Source organism: Talpa occidentalis, unplaced genomic scaffold, assembly GCF_014898055.3.
Source record: "Talpa occidentalis isolate TD23 unplaced genomic scaffold, MPIMG_talOcc4v2.1, whole genome shotgun sequence".
Classification (NCBI taxonomy): domain Eukaryota; kingdom Metazoa; phylum Chordata; class Mammalia; order Eulipotyphla; family Talpidae; genus Talpa; species Talpa occidentalis.
The window spans coordinates 137,508,222-137,527,541 of NW_026555331.1; the positions used below are offsets into that span (position 1 = coordinate 137,508,222).

The 19,320-nt window shown below is 42.1% G+C and overlaps 1 protein-coding gene across 1 annotated transcript in view; it reads left to right on the forward strand.

Annotated features, from left to right (window-relative positions):
* Window positions 1–19,320, forward strand: part of SND1 (staphylococcal nuclease and tudor domain containing 1) — a 408,553-nt gene that overhangs the window by 144,155 nt on the left and 245,078 nt on the right. The window contains exon 11 of the mRNA XM_037512772.2: window positions 2,458–2,547. Within this exon, the coding sequence (XP_037368669.2) occupies window positions 2,458–2,547 (90 nt within the window). The remainder of the gene's footprint in view (window positions 1–2,457; window positions 2,548–19,320) is intronic.

Consider the following 19,320-nt stretch of genomic DNA (forward strand, 5'->3'; position numbering starts at 1 on the left):
TCACTGAGTCACTGAGCAGCATCATAAACTCTTATTTTAGGGCTTATTTATTATACTTAGCTCTGCAGTAGTGACCCTGTTTTCATTTGGCTGCCCGGACGTTTATAAAATATCCATAATCATATCCATCTGTCTTTGTGTTACCTAACTTGCCTCCTTCTCGCCCAGGCGCCTCTCCTACGTCCCATTTTCTTTGTTTCCTGTAGGAAAATCTAAGTGTTACATTATTCCTTTCAAGATCATCAAGTTTAGGGCCATGTCTCATTTTTTATACAGAGATCATACCTCCCCAGGACTTGGATTCGAACCTGGCCATCCCAGCTCCTCGTGTGCAGAGCGTGCATTCCCACACGCTCTCTGGGGCAAGGAATGGAGACTGGCCTTCATCTCTGCAGCTGCCTTAACTTCCTAGAAGAGCGGGGAATGATGCTGCTGTGTTTGTTTTTAAACCAGAGGAAGCAGAAGATAGTTGGATGATGAATATGAAGCTCAAACTCAAAGAATTATCTATATTCTCATGTGAGATTTTCCTGGTGATACCAAGTAGAAATGTTTAAATGTTCTGAATTCTTGGGCTTTGTTAGGGCCTAGGAGGAAACAACTATTCTGATTCCTTTACCCTCAACTTTGTCATTAGGATTCATTTATTTTTTTTTTTTTTTAAATTTTTTTTTCATAGAGGCATGTTTTTATTTATTTATTTGTTTGTTTGTTCTGTTTATACATGCACTGGGTACAGTCAGAAGCACGAGAGGGTGAGAGAATTCACCAGAGCCAGAGCGGGGAGCAGAGCAGGCAGAAGGACCGAAGTACACTGCTGAGGGGAGCAGCGGGCTGCAGGAGAGGTCTCCGCGCCATGTGGGACCCTCCTCCGGTGGCCGGGGAGCAGCCGGGGATCGAACCAGTGCCGCGGAGGCCGCGGGCAGCTTCGCAACCCAGTGCTCAACTGCTGCGCCACCAGGGAGGCCCTCATTAGGATTCATTTAAATATGAATCCTAGGTATCAAAATGTTCTTTTGGGGGCACATTTGGCTATTTAAGCAAACAAAAAAATTGAATACATTTTTGAGTGTAGATTGGATCATACAGATACTGTGTTTTGTCAGGTGGAGGCCAGGGAGGCTAACCACACAGGATGAGGAAGCAACATGGTGCTCCTAGGGCTGAGTTAGCCCTAGATTTTCTCCTTTGTTTGTTTCCCACCCCCGCCCCCCAATGTTATCTGGGTCCTGGAGAGTCCCAAATCTGTGGCTGCAGTCCTGTTCTTCTGGCATTCTTATTCTTTGTATAGCATTCTGAATATTTCATCTGTAGTTATTCCGCCAACTATTATTTATTGAGTGTGTGCTCTAAGGGAGGTATTGTGCTTGACTCTAGTCACAGAGAACAATGGAAATGGACAGGTTCTCTGTTGTCATGGAAATTAGGGCACATTGGGAGAGACCTTAAAGTAGTCACACCAACACCTCCCTCTTTCTTGTGTATATCCTCCAGCCTTCCATACCCCTTCTTGTGCCTGTCATCATGACTTAGAATATTGTGATCTTTCTCTTTTATCCCCTCTGCCCTCTTCCTTGTTGTTCCTTTTAATTCATTCCTTAAAATGGTTCTCATTTCTCTTATGTTGTTATCCATTCACACTTTTAACACTGTCTACACCCTCTCTATCATCTCCAAGTTACATTGCTTAAAGGAATAACCTCAGTAGGAGAAGCCTGGGTCCCTTGAGATGAGAGAGAGAGAGGGCGAGACATTACACTGAGATATTTATTCTTCTCTCCTTTTTGCCTGCTTTGCTTTTTTTGTTTTCATGTCTAATTTTTGTCTTGGTTCTTTCCTGTCTTGCAAATTCACATTAAATCCCACCTTGTTAGTGAAACATTTCCTGATTACCTTTTTCTTTCCAGTTCCTTGAACTCTTGTAGCACTTAGTCCCTAGTCTCTGTTACGTAATTTAGCACGTACTACTTTGTGTTGCTAATTCATATCTGCAGGATTTTTTCTATTACTGTGTAAGGTTGTAAGAATTTTGAATCCAGGATTATGACATATATAGAGTGCTTAGTATGGGGCTAATAGTTGGTTGGTGCTTAATAAAGACTTACAAGAATTCAATTTATAGCACATCTATAAATATTTCAAGGTTCATAATACTGGGCTTCTTTACTGCAGTTTATACAGAGATTTCCTTGTTGATGAACAGTTAGGTTGGTTCCAGTTTGGGTAATTACAGACATTCCGTTGCTTATCTTTGAGCCTGTCATGGAAAAAAAAAGATTATCTTGCTCCCTGATAAACATTCCAACTAAATATTTATTACTCATTTACTATGTATCTAGTACTTTGGGATCCTGGGAGATTGAGAACTTATTTCAGATGCATTCCAGTATCTTGTTCCCTTGGTTATGTTCTTTTTCCCCCATTCATTACTGATGTGATATTTTCTTTTGCTTTTAGGATAAGAACAAGAAGCTCCGTCCTTTGTATGACATTCCTTACATGTTTGAAGCCCGGGAATTTCTTCGGAAGAAGCTTATTGGGAAAAAGGTATGTGCTGACAAACATTTACAAGTGGTTGGGGAATACTTTGAGCTGGGCCCCAGTGCTAGAATACGTGAGACTAGCAGATGACACCCCTCCACCAAGTCAAGTGGAATTACTTTGATATGAGGAAAGGTGTGCCTATTTATTAGGAAGTGGTATCCCTTGGGAGAGGTTTCAAATTGGGGCCCTGACCACAGTGTGATTGCCAAAGTTCTCACGACATGTTCTTTGCCGGGTCCAGGCTCAATTCCAGTTTCAATAATTGCATATTGCCCTGAGCTCCATTCACATGGCTCTCTTGTTCTCTCTGGCCACCTCCATTTAAAAGACCAGTGCTGTGGGATTTACCAGTGAGGAAAGGTTTCTGCTTTTTTTCTCTCCTAATATGGAGGAATAGGATCTCTATCAAGAAGAGGGGCTGTCCTGGAATTGGAGCCTGCCTTCTGAAATTCACCATAGTGTGAATGCCATTCCACTTCTGACTTGTCAGATTACCTACAGCTTCCTCTGCAGGTGCTGTGAAAGCCAGGTCGGGAGGGGAGTGCATGGTTTCCTGGCAGTTCCTGGGGCCAACTGTGTAGCACAGCGGCTTTCTATTCTAGCTCAACAGCCCAGTCTCTCTGAGTGCATTTCCTTGTATTCTGTTACCAGCAGTTCTGTGAGGCTGAGAATGAACCTCTGGACATTCACTTATTTTCCCTGATCTTCTCACCCTAAATACCCTGGGCAGTACTTTTTGTCCTTGATAAACAGAGGAAATGAATGGGATCAGGGACTTGATGGTAATTGAGGGGAGGGACTGTGATTTGTCTTTTCCTTACTTTGTTTGTTTCACTGGGGATTCTTCTGGGAAGCAGCATATTTTGGGTTGATGCTTTCAATTTTATCTTTCGAAAGGCAAGGCCATTCTGCTCTGTGTCTGGCCATAACACTTTATTTTTAGTTATTTTTATTTTTTTTTAAAGATTTATTTTTAATTATTTATACAAAAACTGGGGTACAGGCCAGATTCGCAGGAGGGTGAGAGGATTCACCAGAGACAGAGCAGGGAGCAGAACAGGCAGACTGACGAAGTACACTGCTGAGGGGAGCAGCGGGCGTGACAGGAGAGGTCTGCAGCGCCATGTGGGACCCTTGCTGGTCAGCCGGGATCAAACTGGCACTGCAGAGGCTGCGGACAGCTTCACAATGCAACGCTCAACCGCCTGCGCCACCAGGGGATGGCCATAACACTTTAAAATCACATTAGTGTTCTCTATCTAAATGCAGATTTTGAAATTACTGGTAATGTGTCAGGTTGGATAAGGCTCTAGTTTTTTAATGAAGGCCAAAGTTGTGTATCATAAACATAGCCAGTATTATTATGCTGAAGTCACTAGAATGATCAGTTGTAGCAAAGATTTTGAAATTGGGCATGAAATGAAATTGTTAATTTTGAGTTAGAAAAACCAAAGTGGATTCCCTAAAATGAGTATAAAATCTCCTCGTGTTCTTTCAGAGAACAGGCTCATTTGTCATTGTATAAAACTTGACAGAATGTTGTATTCATTCCTGAAGTATAGTGCGAATGATGGCTTTAAGCCTCTTTCAATTTCTAGATCTCCTGTTATCTGATGGAATGTCTAACAACTCTGTTTCACCAAGTTGATATATCACTCATTTACTGGCTCATAAACAATAGCAGAGAGATAAACAAGGGATTCCCTCACAAATGTGCACTTCCACTGAAATCCATCCAAAATCACATAGGCAGGCACAGGAGTGTGTGTTTGTTTCCAGGCAGCCAGTGGTGTAGCCTGAGTCAGGGCACCCACCTGGTTCCTTTGACTGTTACCCACCCTGATTCCATGTCATCCCTGGGGGCAGAGATCACAGCTTCCTGCAGCAGCTGCTGAATGGTCCTGGAAGGTTAGACCAGGGCTTTGCTCGCCCTATACCACTCCCCACACTTTGTAAAGTCCTCTATCTCAGGATAAAAGAAATGACCTCAACTGTCAGACTTCGGGTAATTCTTAAGCAATTAGATTCCTTCTTGGTGGGAAAAGCCTCGTTTACTGGTTTCTCTGCATCAGAGCTGATTGGATTCTATTTGTGCTGAGCCCAAGTTTTGTTCCCCATGGTGACATCGTAAAAATGATGAATACGGTATCCCTGCGAGGGAGTAGGATGCAGCTCAGCTCTGCTGGGCTGGAACATTCCTGATGCAAACTGCTTTTCCTGACTCACCACCTGAAACCACTTGCCTGTCTTCTGAGCCTGGCAGTTGCGACAGTGAACACCCATGTGCTCTGGAGTCTGGGAGCAGGCAGGGCACTTGCTGCCTCAGGGGGTGGCTAGCACATCATTGCACATTTCTGCCAATTCCCGTCAGACCTCTGCAGCTGTTCAGCGTGGCACATGGTGATTAAGAGGCACCGAGAGGGAGCATGTGTGCCTGTGTGCACGAAAGCTGATTAGGGCCGCCTGTCACTGGGTAAGCAGGATAATAGAGGTAAAACCATCTTCTCTACTCAGACTCTTACTTGACCAGCCCAGAGAGGAGAGTCTATAGTTAAAAACAGTTTTGAAGGGGTTTCTACTATGTGGATAAAAAAGATTGAAGGCAAACTGCTAAGGACCTGTGTTAGATTCAGTGTCCTCCATTTCATTTGCAGAAATTCATTTTGATTCATTTCCAAGATTTCATTCTGGCGCTGAAAGCCTTAATGAGAGGAACCATGCACCTCCCTAGCTTTTGTCACCTGGGAGAAGGATTTGCCTTCCTACTTGGGGTCTTTAGGAGAATTCGGGATAGTACTGGTCTTTCATGTTTTTTTCAGGTTGCAGGACAGTAAGGTGTGGACAGTAAGGTATGTAGTTTGTAACAGGGTTTTTTTTTCTGGGTCCTTCATTTTTGGTTCTGCAGACTTTCCTGCTTTTTTCAGTCCATTATGCAGATTTGGGTGATACTAGGTTAGATGTGGCATCAGGGTTCTGGTCTCCAGAAATGAAGATGTGCAGCTGCTACAGTGTGTGTCGGTCTGTGTTTTCTGGTTTGAGGGCGACTCGAAGGATACGTGTGTATCCAGGATGTGTCTCAGAAGCTCCCTGAGTTGCCACACTGCCAACACCCCCATCCCCGTTTATCATCTGCCATCTGTTCTTTCACTAAAATCTTGACTAAGGAATATTCACGCTAAAGAACTGTCTTGCTAATATCTTCGGGTTCTTCATGACCCTTGTAACATAAGATGGAATTCATGGAAACTTCAGCACATCTTTTTTTTCCAGAATGATATCTATCCAAGAAGTGTATAAATGTGATCTTGATGCCATCCTAAAAGGATCAAGAGCTACAGCCTGCTTCTAATAGCAGGAAGAGTTTTTTTCTATGTGTATAGACTTTTTTTCTTAATGCTTAGAGCAGGTCAGCCCATAGAAAACAAGAATTTGTGCCTTAATTATTTTATTCTCCTTGGAATAAGATACTAATGGAGATCTAAACTGGGTTTTTTCCCCAGACTATCTCAGAATTTCTAAAGTAGAATTTGAAGATATTTTTAATCCACATAGTACAGAATTTCCAAATGACATATGAATCACTGTCACTGCTGTCCCTTAATGGTAGAATTTCTGTCACCATGGGAACCCATTGTGTTCAAAGTTGTAACTTGTTTGGACAATTGGAGGGTCAAAAATGGTGCAAGAGATGGAGTCACAAGAAGCCAGAGTACATTGAAGATTCAGCCCTGACAATAGATGCAGTCCAGGCTTTCCTATTTCCAGAAACCTCTGCCCCCAAATACATGTCTACCACCTAAATATTTTTGCCACTGTTTCTATTGAGTAAGCCATTTGGGGTTAAGACTTGTGTGCAAAGTAATGGCTGACTTTGGTTTTCAAGCCATTGAATTTTTTTTTAACTAGACTGATTCCTCTAGGCACTTACAATTGGGCATATTTCTTGATAAGTATAATACTTGGGAAGTTTTGGGGCTATTATCAATTTAGGGAATAGTTTCAAATTTATGTTGCTTTTGGTGTTCTCCTTTTGAAATATGCCTTTCCTGAGGTCCCTGTTTTGGGGGAAGATAGTAATGATCTCCTTGTGTGGCAGCCTTACTCAAAAGTATCCTCAGAATAACCTATCGGAAGATGTGGTGTCCTCCAGTGTTGCGGGAATCACACCACCATCTGTTACCATCAGAGACATCTCTGATGCTCTCTTCCGTCAGCCCTCTTGTTCCATTGCCTCACCAACTCCTGTTGTGTGTGTGGTGTATCTTCTTCCCACCGCATTGCACTGCCTTGTCTTATATCTCCATTCATCTAGAATCTTGTAGCCTTTTGCTGGCTTTCCTGCAGTCATTCTTTCTCTCTTTAGTCTACTCTCCACCTGCAGTTAAAAGGAGCTTCATAGATGACAGTCACAGCATGCTCCTCCCCTTCCATTTCTTCCCTTGGCATACAGGCCCAACATAATTTGGTTTGACTCTGCTTCTCAGATGTAACCTCAGCCCCTCCTTCCTTTTACTCACCTTCTGGCTTTCACGAGGCTTCTGTTGCTCTCTCCAACCTTGGGACTTTAGTACTTGCAGTTTCTTCTCTTTGGGATCCCTTTTAGTCCTCATCTTCCTCATTTCCCCACCCCTGTTTATCTTTTGGTTATCCTTAAGATCCAACTGAAATATGACTTCCCGAGGAAGTCTTCTGCAACCAACTCCCTGCTTCCAGTAATTTACCCCAGACCAAGTTTTGCAATTTAAATAATGTGTTTGAAAGATTGTGTGTTAATATTTATATCTCTTTTTAAATGTATTATATTTGAGTGATTAGAGTCCACACCAGGGCCTATGCCATAGTGTTCAGAGGGAAAGTTGGGCCTTGAAGGGAGGGTAGAAATCATGCTACCAGATGTGTCTCAGATTAGCCACATGAGCAACAAATGGGGGTAAAATTGCCTCTTCATTTTGGGACTTCCATATCGGTCTGCAAATGGTTGATATTTATGTAGTGATACTGTTTCTATTCTGGGTTAATGTGCTTTTATGATCCAGGTTGGTAACCCAACTCCTGTCAATAGTCTTGTGTGATAAAATGTCTAGGCCTAATTTAGAAGTTGGAACTCAGTTGTTTGGTGTGCCCACCTTCATATATTTTTCATGCCATTCCCATTTATGGTGTGAACCAGACAAACTTTTTTTAATGGCCCTTTATCTAATGTTTATTCTAATTTAAAGGGCTGGGGCTATCATTTATTGAATTCTCTTTTCTTGGTAAGAGCCACCCTGCAGGATATATGTATCATTCCTATTTCTACAGGGAAAGAGCTTCAAGTTCATGGAAATGTAAGAGTTTTATGGAGATAACTATGTTATCATTGCACTCTGAAATTCAAGGCCCTGTGGAAGGCCCACTGCCCTGTTGTGTGGACTGTATCGTGTATACAGCCAGGGTCATGGGCCTTGTGGGATAATGTCACTTTTTATATCTCACACATGCTTTACATGCTGGTTCTCTTCAGCCACATTCTCTTAGTCCACAGGAATCAGCAGGTGGTGATAGCAACACACATCAGCCTTCCGAATGCTCTCAGCCCTCTAGACATTATCTCATTAGTCTTTGAGGTGTACCTGCAAAGTGACATTTCATCAAATTGCTCCTCAGAGAGACTGGTGTCAGATTACATGTTCTCTTCCTAGTTACACAGACAACGTGAAGTCGTAGGCATCTCTGCTAACCCAGTGCTGCAACTTGATTTCCTTTCTTTTTGACCCCTTGGCATTGGTGGACCTTTTGGGAGAGGCTGGGAGAAAGAGAAGGACAGTTTGATTTTTATTCTTGATCCAGAGCCAGAGTGAGGTTGAGGAGACTCAGTGCTCCTTCCCCTCCACAAGGCCAGACCAGTTAAGGCCCCAGGAGTGCTGTTCCTCAGCTGCAGCACCTTCACACTCAGGGAGTGAGAGCCGCTGAAGGCCATGGGGCTTTCTTGAGTAGGATCCCTTCACTCTTCTCTCTGACTGTTTAACAGGGTTGTCATTTCCTCAAAAAGTTCCATTTTTTGCATTGTTTTACTTAATCTGCTTTACTAAGTTCAAAGCCGGCAGTCTGGGGGTTCTTATTATTAGTGACCTCTGATGTATTTTAGTTTGGTTTTTATAAACATTCCCTTTGCTGTACCTCCCTGGTGGCGCAGGCGGTTGAGCGCAGCGCTATGAAGCTGTCCGCAGCCTCTGCAGTGCAGGTTCGATCCTTGCTGGCCGGGGAGATATCACATGGCGTGGCAGACCTCTCCTGTCTCGCCTGCTGCTCCCCTCAGCAGTGTATTTCAGTCAATCTGCCTGTTCTGTTCCCTGATCCGTCTCTGGTGAATCCTCTCACCCTCCCACACATCTGGCTTGTACCCTGGTTCTTGTATAAATAAATAAATCTTTTTTAAAAAAACAACAAAACATTCCTTTTGTCATCTGCACATTTTTCACTTCATATTAACTTGATTCACTCACACTATGGAAAAGTCCTTTACATTAATGATCAAAACCAGCTCTCAGGTTGCGAATACATTGTGATTTAAATTGACAGGTTTATGTGAGGTTGCTTGTCCTTGTCTTTTCAGTGCCAGCTGTTACCATCGATGTGGCTGTAAATTTTTTTTTTTAATAAATGAAGATATCATCAAATTGAGAGGTGTTTTGAATGACATAATTTCTGACCATGCCTTTTTCTAGTAAGACTTCTCCCACTTAGACATGGCAAGAAATGTCTCTGTATTGAAGACCAGGGGTCATTTTAGACACTCTTTACTCTTTGGTTTTAGGGAAGGATCCCAGTCGTGTACCCCTTACGTCATTCATTTCCATGTCTGCTATAGGAAATTAACAGAAATGCCTCTAGAGTTGTTTGTGAAACTTGACTGTTCTCAGCAAGGTAACTTTTCTCCCTGCTGCCACCTCATGCTCTTTGATGTTAAGTTTTTTGTTGCTGTTTTCTCTTTTTCAAATCTGCAGATTGTGAAACGTGTCTGATTCTAGGGGCCACAAGGGTGTTGAGCTGAGTACACAGGTCTTTGGTGACGTGTGGATTTGTGTTCTATGAATTGTAATAATCCTCTTCAGAAAGCATCTTTAACTTGGATGAAGAAACTAGATCTTTCAGCTCCATTCCTGGAAATTTTTCTATGTTCACCTGTGGGAAATGAATTATTAGCTACCAGAATCCTGAGAGTCTCATACCTCTGAGTAATACTCTTACATTGCTTTGCTCATTATTAAAGACTTTGTTCCCTGGACTCCCAAGTTGCTCGTAGTTTTCTGGTGAAAGTTCTTACATTTATAACATGATTTGTGGTCAGCTTGTGTTAATCCACCCACTCCTGATCTTTTCAGTTAGGTTTCTGAAATGTCGTCCTTGGGGTGGAACTTTCCATGCTTATGCTCTGCAAACTGGGATTTTATTTTAGGGGGAGATTTGTGCTGAATCAGCTCAGCTGTGTTTGGGGGTAGGGAGAGGACAGGCTTTTTTCCCACTTTAAAAATAACCCTTATGTGCCAAAAACCCTATAAAATGTGCTGAATTGCAAATCTTCCAACTTCCTATACCTCCTGGTTTACAGAGAACGGAGTCTTTTGAGCTTGGGCTCAATGATAGTGTACAGAATATCTTATGTTGTAGATGAGTGTAAAGTGAGATTTGGGTACAGATGTGTTCGATTGGGATGGATTTTTTGCCCAGCATTTTCATTACTTTTTGTAGGGATCTATATAGGGATTGTGTGTGTGCGTACCTATGTATCTTTTCTAATCAGAAAATTCTTTTTCTTGTGTACTTGTAAAATAAGACATTTCATTCAGAAGTAATGAGTCCATTTTTAAACACCAACTTTCTAGACTTCTTTGTGTGGTCTCTGTTTTTGATATACTCAGGAGGTGAGGCTGATACTTCAGATTGCTTGAGTGATTTTTCCCCAAGGGAATGAATGACACCCCCGTGCTTACACAGGAAAGTAGTCCGCACAGGTGCTTGTTGTTTCGAAGCTGGAGAATTCATGCTGCTGTAAGTTCAAACGCTGATCTCCTTGTTTTAACATGTTTAAAATATGAGAAAAAGATTTTGCTCTCACCTGAAATAAGTTGTTTTGTTGTACCTGGAACTGCCTTCTTGCCTTCACTGGCATTTATCTTTTGTCTGGCAAAATTTCTGATGTTCGTGAAATGCTGCAGTTCTGTCCAGGAGGGTTGCTGGCGTAGACATCTCTACAGGTATTTTCATGATGCTGTAACATCATGAGGACCACACAATGGACTGAATAGTGTTCCCTCAGTATTCATGTCCACTTGGAAACTCAGAATATGCCCGTATTTGGAAAAAGGGTCTTCACAGGTAGTTAAGTTTAGAAGGCTGCACTGGAGCAGGGAGGGCTCTGAACACAACGACTGCCACCCTCAACAGAAGCTGTCATATGACACAGAGACAGAGAAGGAGTCCATGTGACAGTGGTGGTCGAGAATGAAGTGATGCCACTGCAAGTCAATCAGCACCCTGCACAAGGGCCCCAGAAGTTAGGAAGAGGCGAGGAAAAATTCCCAAGAGCCCGCAGAGAGGGCACAGCCCTGCCTGCAGCTGAATTTTAAATCTGAAGCTTCAAGAACAAGTTTTGTTTCTGCAAGCCAACCATTTTATGGTACTGTGTTATAGCATCACTAGGAAAGTAACATGTAAGAAAATAGGTTCGTTTTGTCAACTAGATGACTACTGGACTCTTAGGTGGAGTTCTCTCTTCTTGTACTAGTAACAGTTTCAGTTGCAGGAATCATCCATAGCACAGGGTTTGATGATACTGAGTTCTTTCACCCTGTTGTCATCTTGTTCTTTCTCTACTTGTTCCATTTCTTTTTGTCATTACTTTTCCTGGAATTTAATGCTCTCCTGTCTCCAGATCTGCTGTCTGCTGCTGTAGAATAATCGATACTTGAGCTCATGTAACTAGTTCAGCCCCTAGGCTCCCTCTCAGACTTTGTTCTCTTACTTGAAGGAGGATGAGTGTTGCTGTCCACTTCAGCAGGCTACCGTGCCCTGTGGCATCCTAGCCACGGGCCTTCCATCACTTCTACTCCGATAAAGAGACTTGTTTTTTAAAAAGATTTATTTATTTATACTAGAACTGGGGGATAGGCCAGAGGTGCGGGAGGGCGAGAGAATTCACCAGACACAGTGGGGAGCAAAACAGGCAGATGGACCGAAAACACTGCTGAGGGAAGACAGCAGGCGAGACAGAAGAGATCTGTCGCACCATGCGGGTATCTCCCTGGCCGGCCGGGAATCAAACCCATGCAGCAGAGGCTGCAGACAGCTTCACAGCGCTGCGCCACCGGGGAGGCCCATGAAACATATTTTGAACTTTGATATACCCTGGGCCAAATCATTCCTAGAAGGGGCTTTTGATGAACCACACTCATCCATTCAAGGGTAATAAACTAGGAATAATGAGCATAGCCGGGGTTTTCGAGCAGTATGTCTAACATTTTGCCCATTTACAGTGCTCATTTTACAGAGCTGTGCTTGGATTTTCTTCTGTAACTAGAAATCCCATGTTTTGTCTTCAGTCTGGCCTTTGGGACAAGCTGTTTGTTCTGCATCATTTTCTTTTTTTGGCTTCAAGTGTTTCTGCTGGGCTAGGGTGGGCTAGGATGAGCAGTTAGTCCTCCTGAAGATAAAGGTTGAGCAGCTGGTCATGTTTATTCTCTTTGAGGACACATCCTTAACACATGTGTCACGTCTCCACACTTGATGTGTTATGGACACCTAGTGAAATCAGGTCATTTTTATTATTCATTCAGCCAATATTTTTTGAACTGTGCTCTGCCATATACTGTTCTAGGTGTTGGAGATCGAGCCTTGCAAACACCTATTCTTGTGGAACTAATGTTTTTGAAAGGGCACATCTGGTTGTTGAGTACTTTTTTGGAGGTAAAATAAAGATGAATAAAATATCATCTCTGTCACAGGTTGCTTACACTCTGACTGGGGTAAGATTACATCAAAAACGTATGAAGTTGAAAAAGAACATATTTCAATAACCAGAGAGAAAACAGAAATATGTCTCTCGGCAGTATGGATTAATATTAATGTGAATTGTACAGATCATAGCTGTATCTCAGAGACAGGAGGGGTCTCACCTGCTCTGTGATCTTATGTACTTTATGGTTTCAACTTTCACACATACTGTTGAATATTTCCACTCCTGACTTCTTCCTCTGCCTACACATTTGTTTCCAGTTGCTTGACTACTGGAATACCCAGATACAGATTCCAGTAGAGAGCTGACATCTGATTTGTCCAAAATGTAGTTCATAATTTCCATATGATTTTCTTCCTGGCTTCAGACTACCTGGGCTACCATTTTTGCTGATCTTAAATGTCATCACCCACCCATTGTCCACAGCTTTAGAATCAGCAGTCTCTTCATCCAAAGTTCTCTTGATTCTTCCTCAGTTACCGCTTCCAAATCCTCATGATCCCACCACATCTCCAGTGCCTTTTAGTCTGTGTGCTCCTTAGCTCTCATTTTAATTATTGTAACTCCATGTTAATTACTTCTCCTTTTCCTTTGCATGTATGCCATCTTCACATTACTGTCAGAATTGCTTTCTATGTCAGTTGTCAAGGAAAAAAAGTAATAATGATTCCCGATCATTTCACAAAATCTGCAGAAAAGCACCTTATTCCTTAAGTGAATATAAAATTAATGACAGTTGTATATAAAAATATCATCATTTCATTTAAAGATCTTACTTACACGTCCAGGCTTAGTTCCTGTTGTATGCTCCATATAGTCTGCTACAAAGAAATTTTCACTCTTCCATAGACATGCCAAATCCTTTCATGGCTGCTTGTCTTCACACTTACTTGACATAAGAATCTTAACGTTCAACTCTGTGCCTGGCTCCAATGTCATGTCGGGCTCTCTGTCCTTCCATACTCTTGTGTCCATTTCTGCAGTAGCAGTTCCCAGGTCTGCCCTCCCTGCCCCTCCCTTCCAGTCATAGAGCTTGTCTTGCCTTTCTCCAGCTCAGAGTTCCTGATGCTGGGAATCAGGTTCGGATCACCAATAAGTCTTTACAGAGGAAGTGGGATTTGTGCCTTGGAGGTCTTAAGAAAGATTGGGGGATTTGGTTGTGGAAAGGGAGTGTAAAAGCTATAGCTCTAAGCTTTCCTTGTCACCTGACTCTTTTCATTTCCTCACAGCAATAGTAGACTTTCAGAGCCCTTCACAGACGTATTACGGTCTGACTGAAATACAGACCAAGGTCTTAATTGTAGGCAGAATAAATGTTTTTGTTTTCCTATTTGTGAATTATGGTTAGTACCGTTTCTCTCCCCTGAAGGGTGACAGCATGCTGGTTGCCTTGTGGGGTCACAACTCATTGTCCTTTGAAGTCTTCGTGAGGTGCCCTTAGCCTCAGCACTTGGAGTTCTGGTTTGGAACCATTTCTGTGTCTTGTCTTCATAATGGAGAGTGGGCAGCATTTGCAAGTTGGTTTTCAAAAAGAAATCAGAGATTTACTTAACTAGTAGGCAAAAATATATATTTTTTTGGTCTGGAATCCTTCATTATTACTTTAAAGCTCTAAATGACAGAAGCTTGATGGATCCTGATTGCTCCTTGCTGTTTCCAGGCACCCTGACGTGGGATATACAATGTTCCTATTCTCCAGTAATGGTCCAGATGAATTGGAAGTACATAAGTGAGCGACTTGCTCCACTTTGCCGTTTCTGCAATGTGTGGGGGAACCTTTTAGCCTGGCAGGTCGCTGCTGAACCCAGCTTCTCAGAGCCTGGTGGGCTGACTTTGATGCATGGTGCAAATTTGAGAAAGGAGATGCCAGTTAAACTTCTGATTTTTCCCCACTGGGCCAGGTTTCCACCACCTCTAAACTGCTTTTATTTTAAAAGAGAAGGGAAGGGAAAGTAAGCATTGGAAGAAAGGCACAGAAGTGACCTAGCACTGACGAGAAATTAGCTGAATGTGTTTTGGCGAAATGATGCCACCTGCAGCTGGGGCGCCGGAGAGGCTTCTTTAGTTTTTTCGTTGGATCTCAACAGCTGAGAACTGTAATCTTAAGTGTATGGTCTGAACATTTGCAAAACCTCTGTTTATTTGTCAAATGGGCATATTGTTTTGACAGCTGTGATTCCTGAGGTGTGGTACATAGGGAGGGAGTCGAAGCAGACAGCTGCATTGGGAGTCAGTTTTGAGCAGGGCAGAGAGAGGCTGTTTTTTAAGTTTGAAGATGGAAATAGAAACTGGAACCTCAACTACAGATCTGCGGCCTTGTCCACAATTTCTTGGCTTCACCACAGTGAAAAGATAGTGCATTCCTGTGACCTCAGAGGCAGCTCAAGGTTGTTTTAAGTTCAAATTCTTACACTTAGGATGAATTCATTTCTCTCGGGTCCCTTATTTTCTTAATTTGTAAAATTAAAAGAATCTATTTTCCCATCCTCTAAAAAGATGATCTTAGTGAAGAATCCAGAAATAGTCGTCTTGATATCTGCAATCAGACTCTGATGTAATATTTACTGATCCATGTGTAGTTTTCCTTCTAGTGACTGGGGAGGGCCACCATGAAGAGTAAGGCTGATGTCCACTGCCTGGCACTGGCCCCACCTCCCAGGATGGGCTGCAGGTGGACCATTCCGGAGCCTGGAGACCCCGACCTGCAGTGCATTTAGTCTTCACCTAACTTGTGATCTGAGATGGGCCCTTTTATTTTGATCCTGAGTTTCCTTATCTGTAACGGGACTGAGCTGGCAGTCTCTAAAAATCTGTCTTTAATCTGTGTAGTCAACGTTTTTTGCCCTGCTTTACACTGATTGACCTACTTGAGCCTTTTCCAATTCTGAAAGTTTGATCTTTTGACCCAAAGGAGTTTTTTTTAGACATCAGTGAATATGAATGCCTGTGTTAGCCAAAACGACAAGGTTTGAGCATTGTGTATCTGTGCGTGCAAGAGAGATATGCTCTCCCATCCTGGTCCTGAGCCCACTTGGTGACTTGACACTGACTAGGAGCACTGAGTGTTAGAGGCCTATTTGTCGAGGGAGTGGTAATAATAAGATCTGCCACCTCTCTAGAATGGCTCCACTTATTTTACTGGCTAGTCTTCCCCCTCCCCCAGAGAAAGCTGGGGGATTGAAGCCATTCTTTCTCCTTCTCTGCTTATGTTCCTGAGTTATGGTCAGAGCATCTTTTATATCATTTCATCTGAAATGTTTAAATTGTTATGGTTGGGGTTGTCGTCAGTTTACTATTGGGGCCAGGACCTCTTTTCTCCTTTTCGGGGACCTCTGTCTTCAAGTGGCGTTTGTTTCCCGAGCATCATTGGTCAGTTCACTGAATTTTAAAATAATGGCTTTGGAACCAAAATCCATCAGAATGATTGACTCCTTGATGTCGGCCAGGTGCTTTTTCACTTTTTCCACCAGTTTCTCCCATTGCCAGCGGTGCTGCCACCTGCATGGAGGGAAAGCAGCATGCAGTGTGAACTCCCCAGCATGTGAGAGTTTTTGAAGATGAAAGACAAGGATGAGTTCTGTTGCTGCTCTTCAGTATTTCTGGTTTGGTGGTCGCTGAGCACAGCTTTCCAAAGGGAAAGTGGTTATTAAATCACAAAGTCTAAATAGACGTATGTCTCTTAACCAGTCAGAAACTGAAAGTGGTATTGTTTATCTCTGGATTCCCTCCTTGATGGAGAGAAACTCCTCTTTCTTTTCCTTCAGTCTCTTTAACATTCTCGTTTCCCTCCCTCCTTGCTTATCCTTCCTTTTGCCTCCTGTCCCTGCACCTTCCATTTTCCATCACTCTCTGTAAAGGTGCTTAGACTTTCAATAGGAACAACTTCAAGCCTTAACATTCTCGGCTTGTCATGGTTCTCATTTCCAACACACATACCCCATCTGCCGTAACTGGCTGATTTGGCCGCTGCAGTGGATCCCTGGGACCTTTCTGGCCTTAAGAAAAAAGTGATTTGCAAAATGCCATCTTTTTCTTATTTCTGTTCTTCCTCCCAGCAGCATGAAATTTGGCTCAGTTGACAACCAAAGTGGACAAAGCATTGGCTTCTCTCAGTTTGCGGGATGGTCCAGTTTCCCCTTGGGCTTGGGTCCTTGTGGATGAACACATTTTCCAGACTAGACACTATTGCGGTCCATTAAAAAGTCTCTTTCCATTTTAGCTTTCATTTTAAAAGAGAAAACATGCATGAGGAAGGAATTGCCAGCCACCCCCTTTAGTCCAGATTTCCCTTTCCTGAGGGATTCTAGCTGATGGGCCCAGCTACATGTGTCCTTTTGAGATGGGCTAATGCCACGTCAGCTTGATGCTGCCCCAGGCACAGTGGCACTGGGGTGCTTGGATGTTGTTTCTGCTTATAAAGGAACAACTTGTGTGGATGACACTGTGACCTCCTTCAGACACTAGGGAGGTTGTTTTCTTCTGCCTGGCCTCACTTCCTCGGTTTCATATTCCTATTGGGTTGTTTTTCCCATCGCTCCACGCCATCATCTTGTCCTCCAGCCTGTGTGTTGAGTAACACTGGAAGGTTGATGTCTTTGGTTCCTTGTTCCTTCTTTGTCTTTTTTACGGTGATGGCTTCTTTCATGACTCCTTATCTTCTAAACAATTTCTGTGACTTCTATGGCAAGGCTAAGATCCTTTCCCCTACTGCAATGCTTAATTTTGATTTTTAAATAGCCAAGAAGACATAATTTTTTGTTTTACATAACATAACATGTTCTTTTTAAAAAAATAGATGGTGATAACATTTTTAGAAAGCACATATATGGATGAAGCAGTGATTCTTTTTCTATTTTCTCCTGAAAATTTGCAAAGTCAGATCAAGAGACTAAACACTTTTGGTTGTTTCATTTGCTGAAACACAGGTTTTGACGTCTTTTGGCAGGAAATCCAATGTGGAAACATATGATATTTTTGACAAACTATTGTATAAAATAGGCAGGCATTTAAATTAGTTAACATATCTTTCAGACACTTTTCTAGAAAACCAATAACATTAAGGTATTCTCTATTTTTTAGTTAGGTGTTTATTTTTTAATTATTTTGCCTAGATAACACAGTCACTTCCAGTTCAAATCTCAAGTGGTAATAAAGAGGGTTCAACTGAAGAACTCCCTTTTGCCAGGGTCTTCACTGATTCAGTTTATCTCCTCTAATGTGTATTACCACTTCCCTGTGAATTTTTCCAGAGATATTTTAGGCCCATATAGGCAGATGTGTTCGTGGGTGGGTGGATATTCTTCTCCCTTTTTACACAAATGCCAGCGTCATAAATACAGTTAAAATTTCATACAAATAACCCAAAATAGTATACTTGCTTGAGCATTTCATTTATACATGCTTAAAAATACTAAGGGGTTGACATTGTTAGCTTTCCCAGTGGTGTGCAGGTCAATACTTTGCACACAAGATTTCAACCTAGTTTTCTCTGTGGACTTAATTTTCCTGTTAGAAAATGCAATTATGAATTTTAATGTGTTGATATTGTCCATTCCACCCTTTATGGTGCTGTAATTTGTTTTTGCTATTTTGTGCTAAGTAGCATTTAGTGTCCATTTTATCCATCACAAAGCTATACTTGCTCATTCTAAAAATATATTTTTTGAAAAAAAGAGAAGTTAAAGCAAAAAAAAAAAAAAAAACCCACACCACTCCCACCCAGGGGTAGCATCTGTTAATACTTGAGTGTATATTATTCCAATTTTCATCTTAGGCATTTGTGTATCTGCATAATTTTCAACTTAACTCCTAATTATATGATACTTAGTGTTTTATAACCTTCAAAATGATGGTTTGATGGTTTTCCTGTGTCATTAACTAGATTTCTTTGTAAGGTACTTTTATCACTTACTATCCAGTGAATATTTAATCAATATCTTATTGTTGGCTATTTATAGTAGTTTTGCTTATAGGCATGGGAACCAAACAGACATGGGTTTGAATCTCTGGGGTAGCATTACCTAACCTCAGCCTGTCATAAGCATTAAATGAGGTGATATATGTTACCTTAATTAAGCACTTAGTGCAATGCTTGGCACATTGTAGGAGCTCAATCAATAACAGCAGAGCACTGAGTAAGGGCTTAGGAAAATTTAGACTAGAGAGCAAAATCTAATATGACAAATAAGATGAACTCGTTCTAATCCATGGCCTGAAAATGTTGAATAAGAGAGAAGGACAAGTGAAAAGGAGCAGTGGGGAGAGAGAACCACATAAAGGTGGCTAACATTTTTCTTTTCTTTAGCCCCTGTAGCCTTCAAAACCAGTCTAAGGAGATTGTAGTCTATTGCTTGTCTTTAACACCTTTCTGATCCCTGGGGATTCGTGGCCCCACTGTGGATCTGCCTGATGCACAGAGTAAGTAGGAGAGGGCCGCAGGAGTGGGCCTGGAGGGGAGTCAGGAGAGTACTCTAACAGCGTGTTTCTCCTTTGCTGGGATTCCTGGCTTATTTTCACAACGTGATAGGGTTCCCATGGGAACTGCCAGGACATCTGATGAGAACTTAATTTACTGTTTGCCAAAGAAAGCTAAATAAAGGGCAAAGACTGCCCTATCTAGCAGGAATTTGTTTGTTTGTTGTTTACTCCCAGTCTCTGGAAGCCCCCAAATTGAAGCTCAAAATTGAAGACTCTCCTGATCTTATCTAGCCAATCACAGCTCTTTGTTCATCAGTTAGAAATAAATGTTGGATACCCTGCTTTTCAACTTCCCAGATGAATGC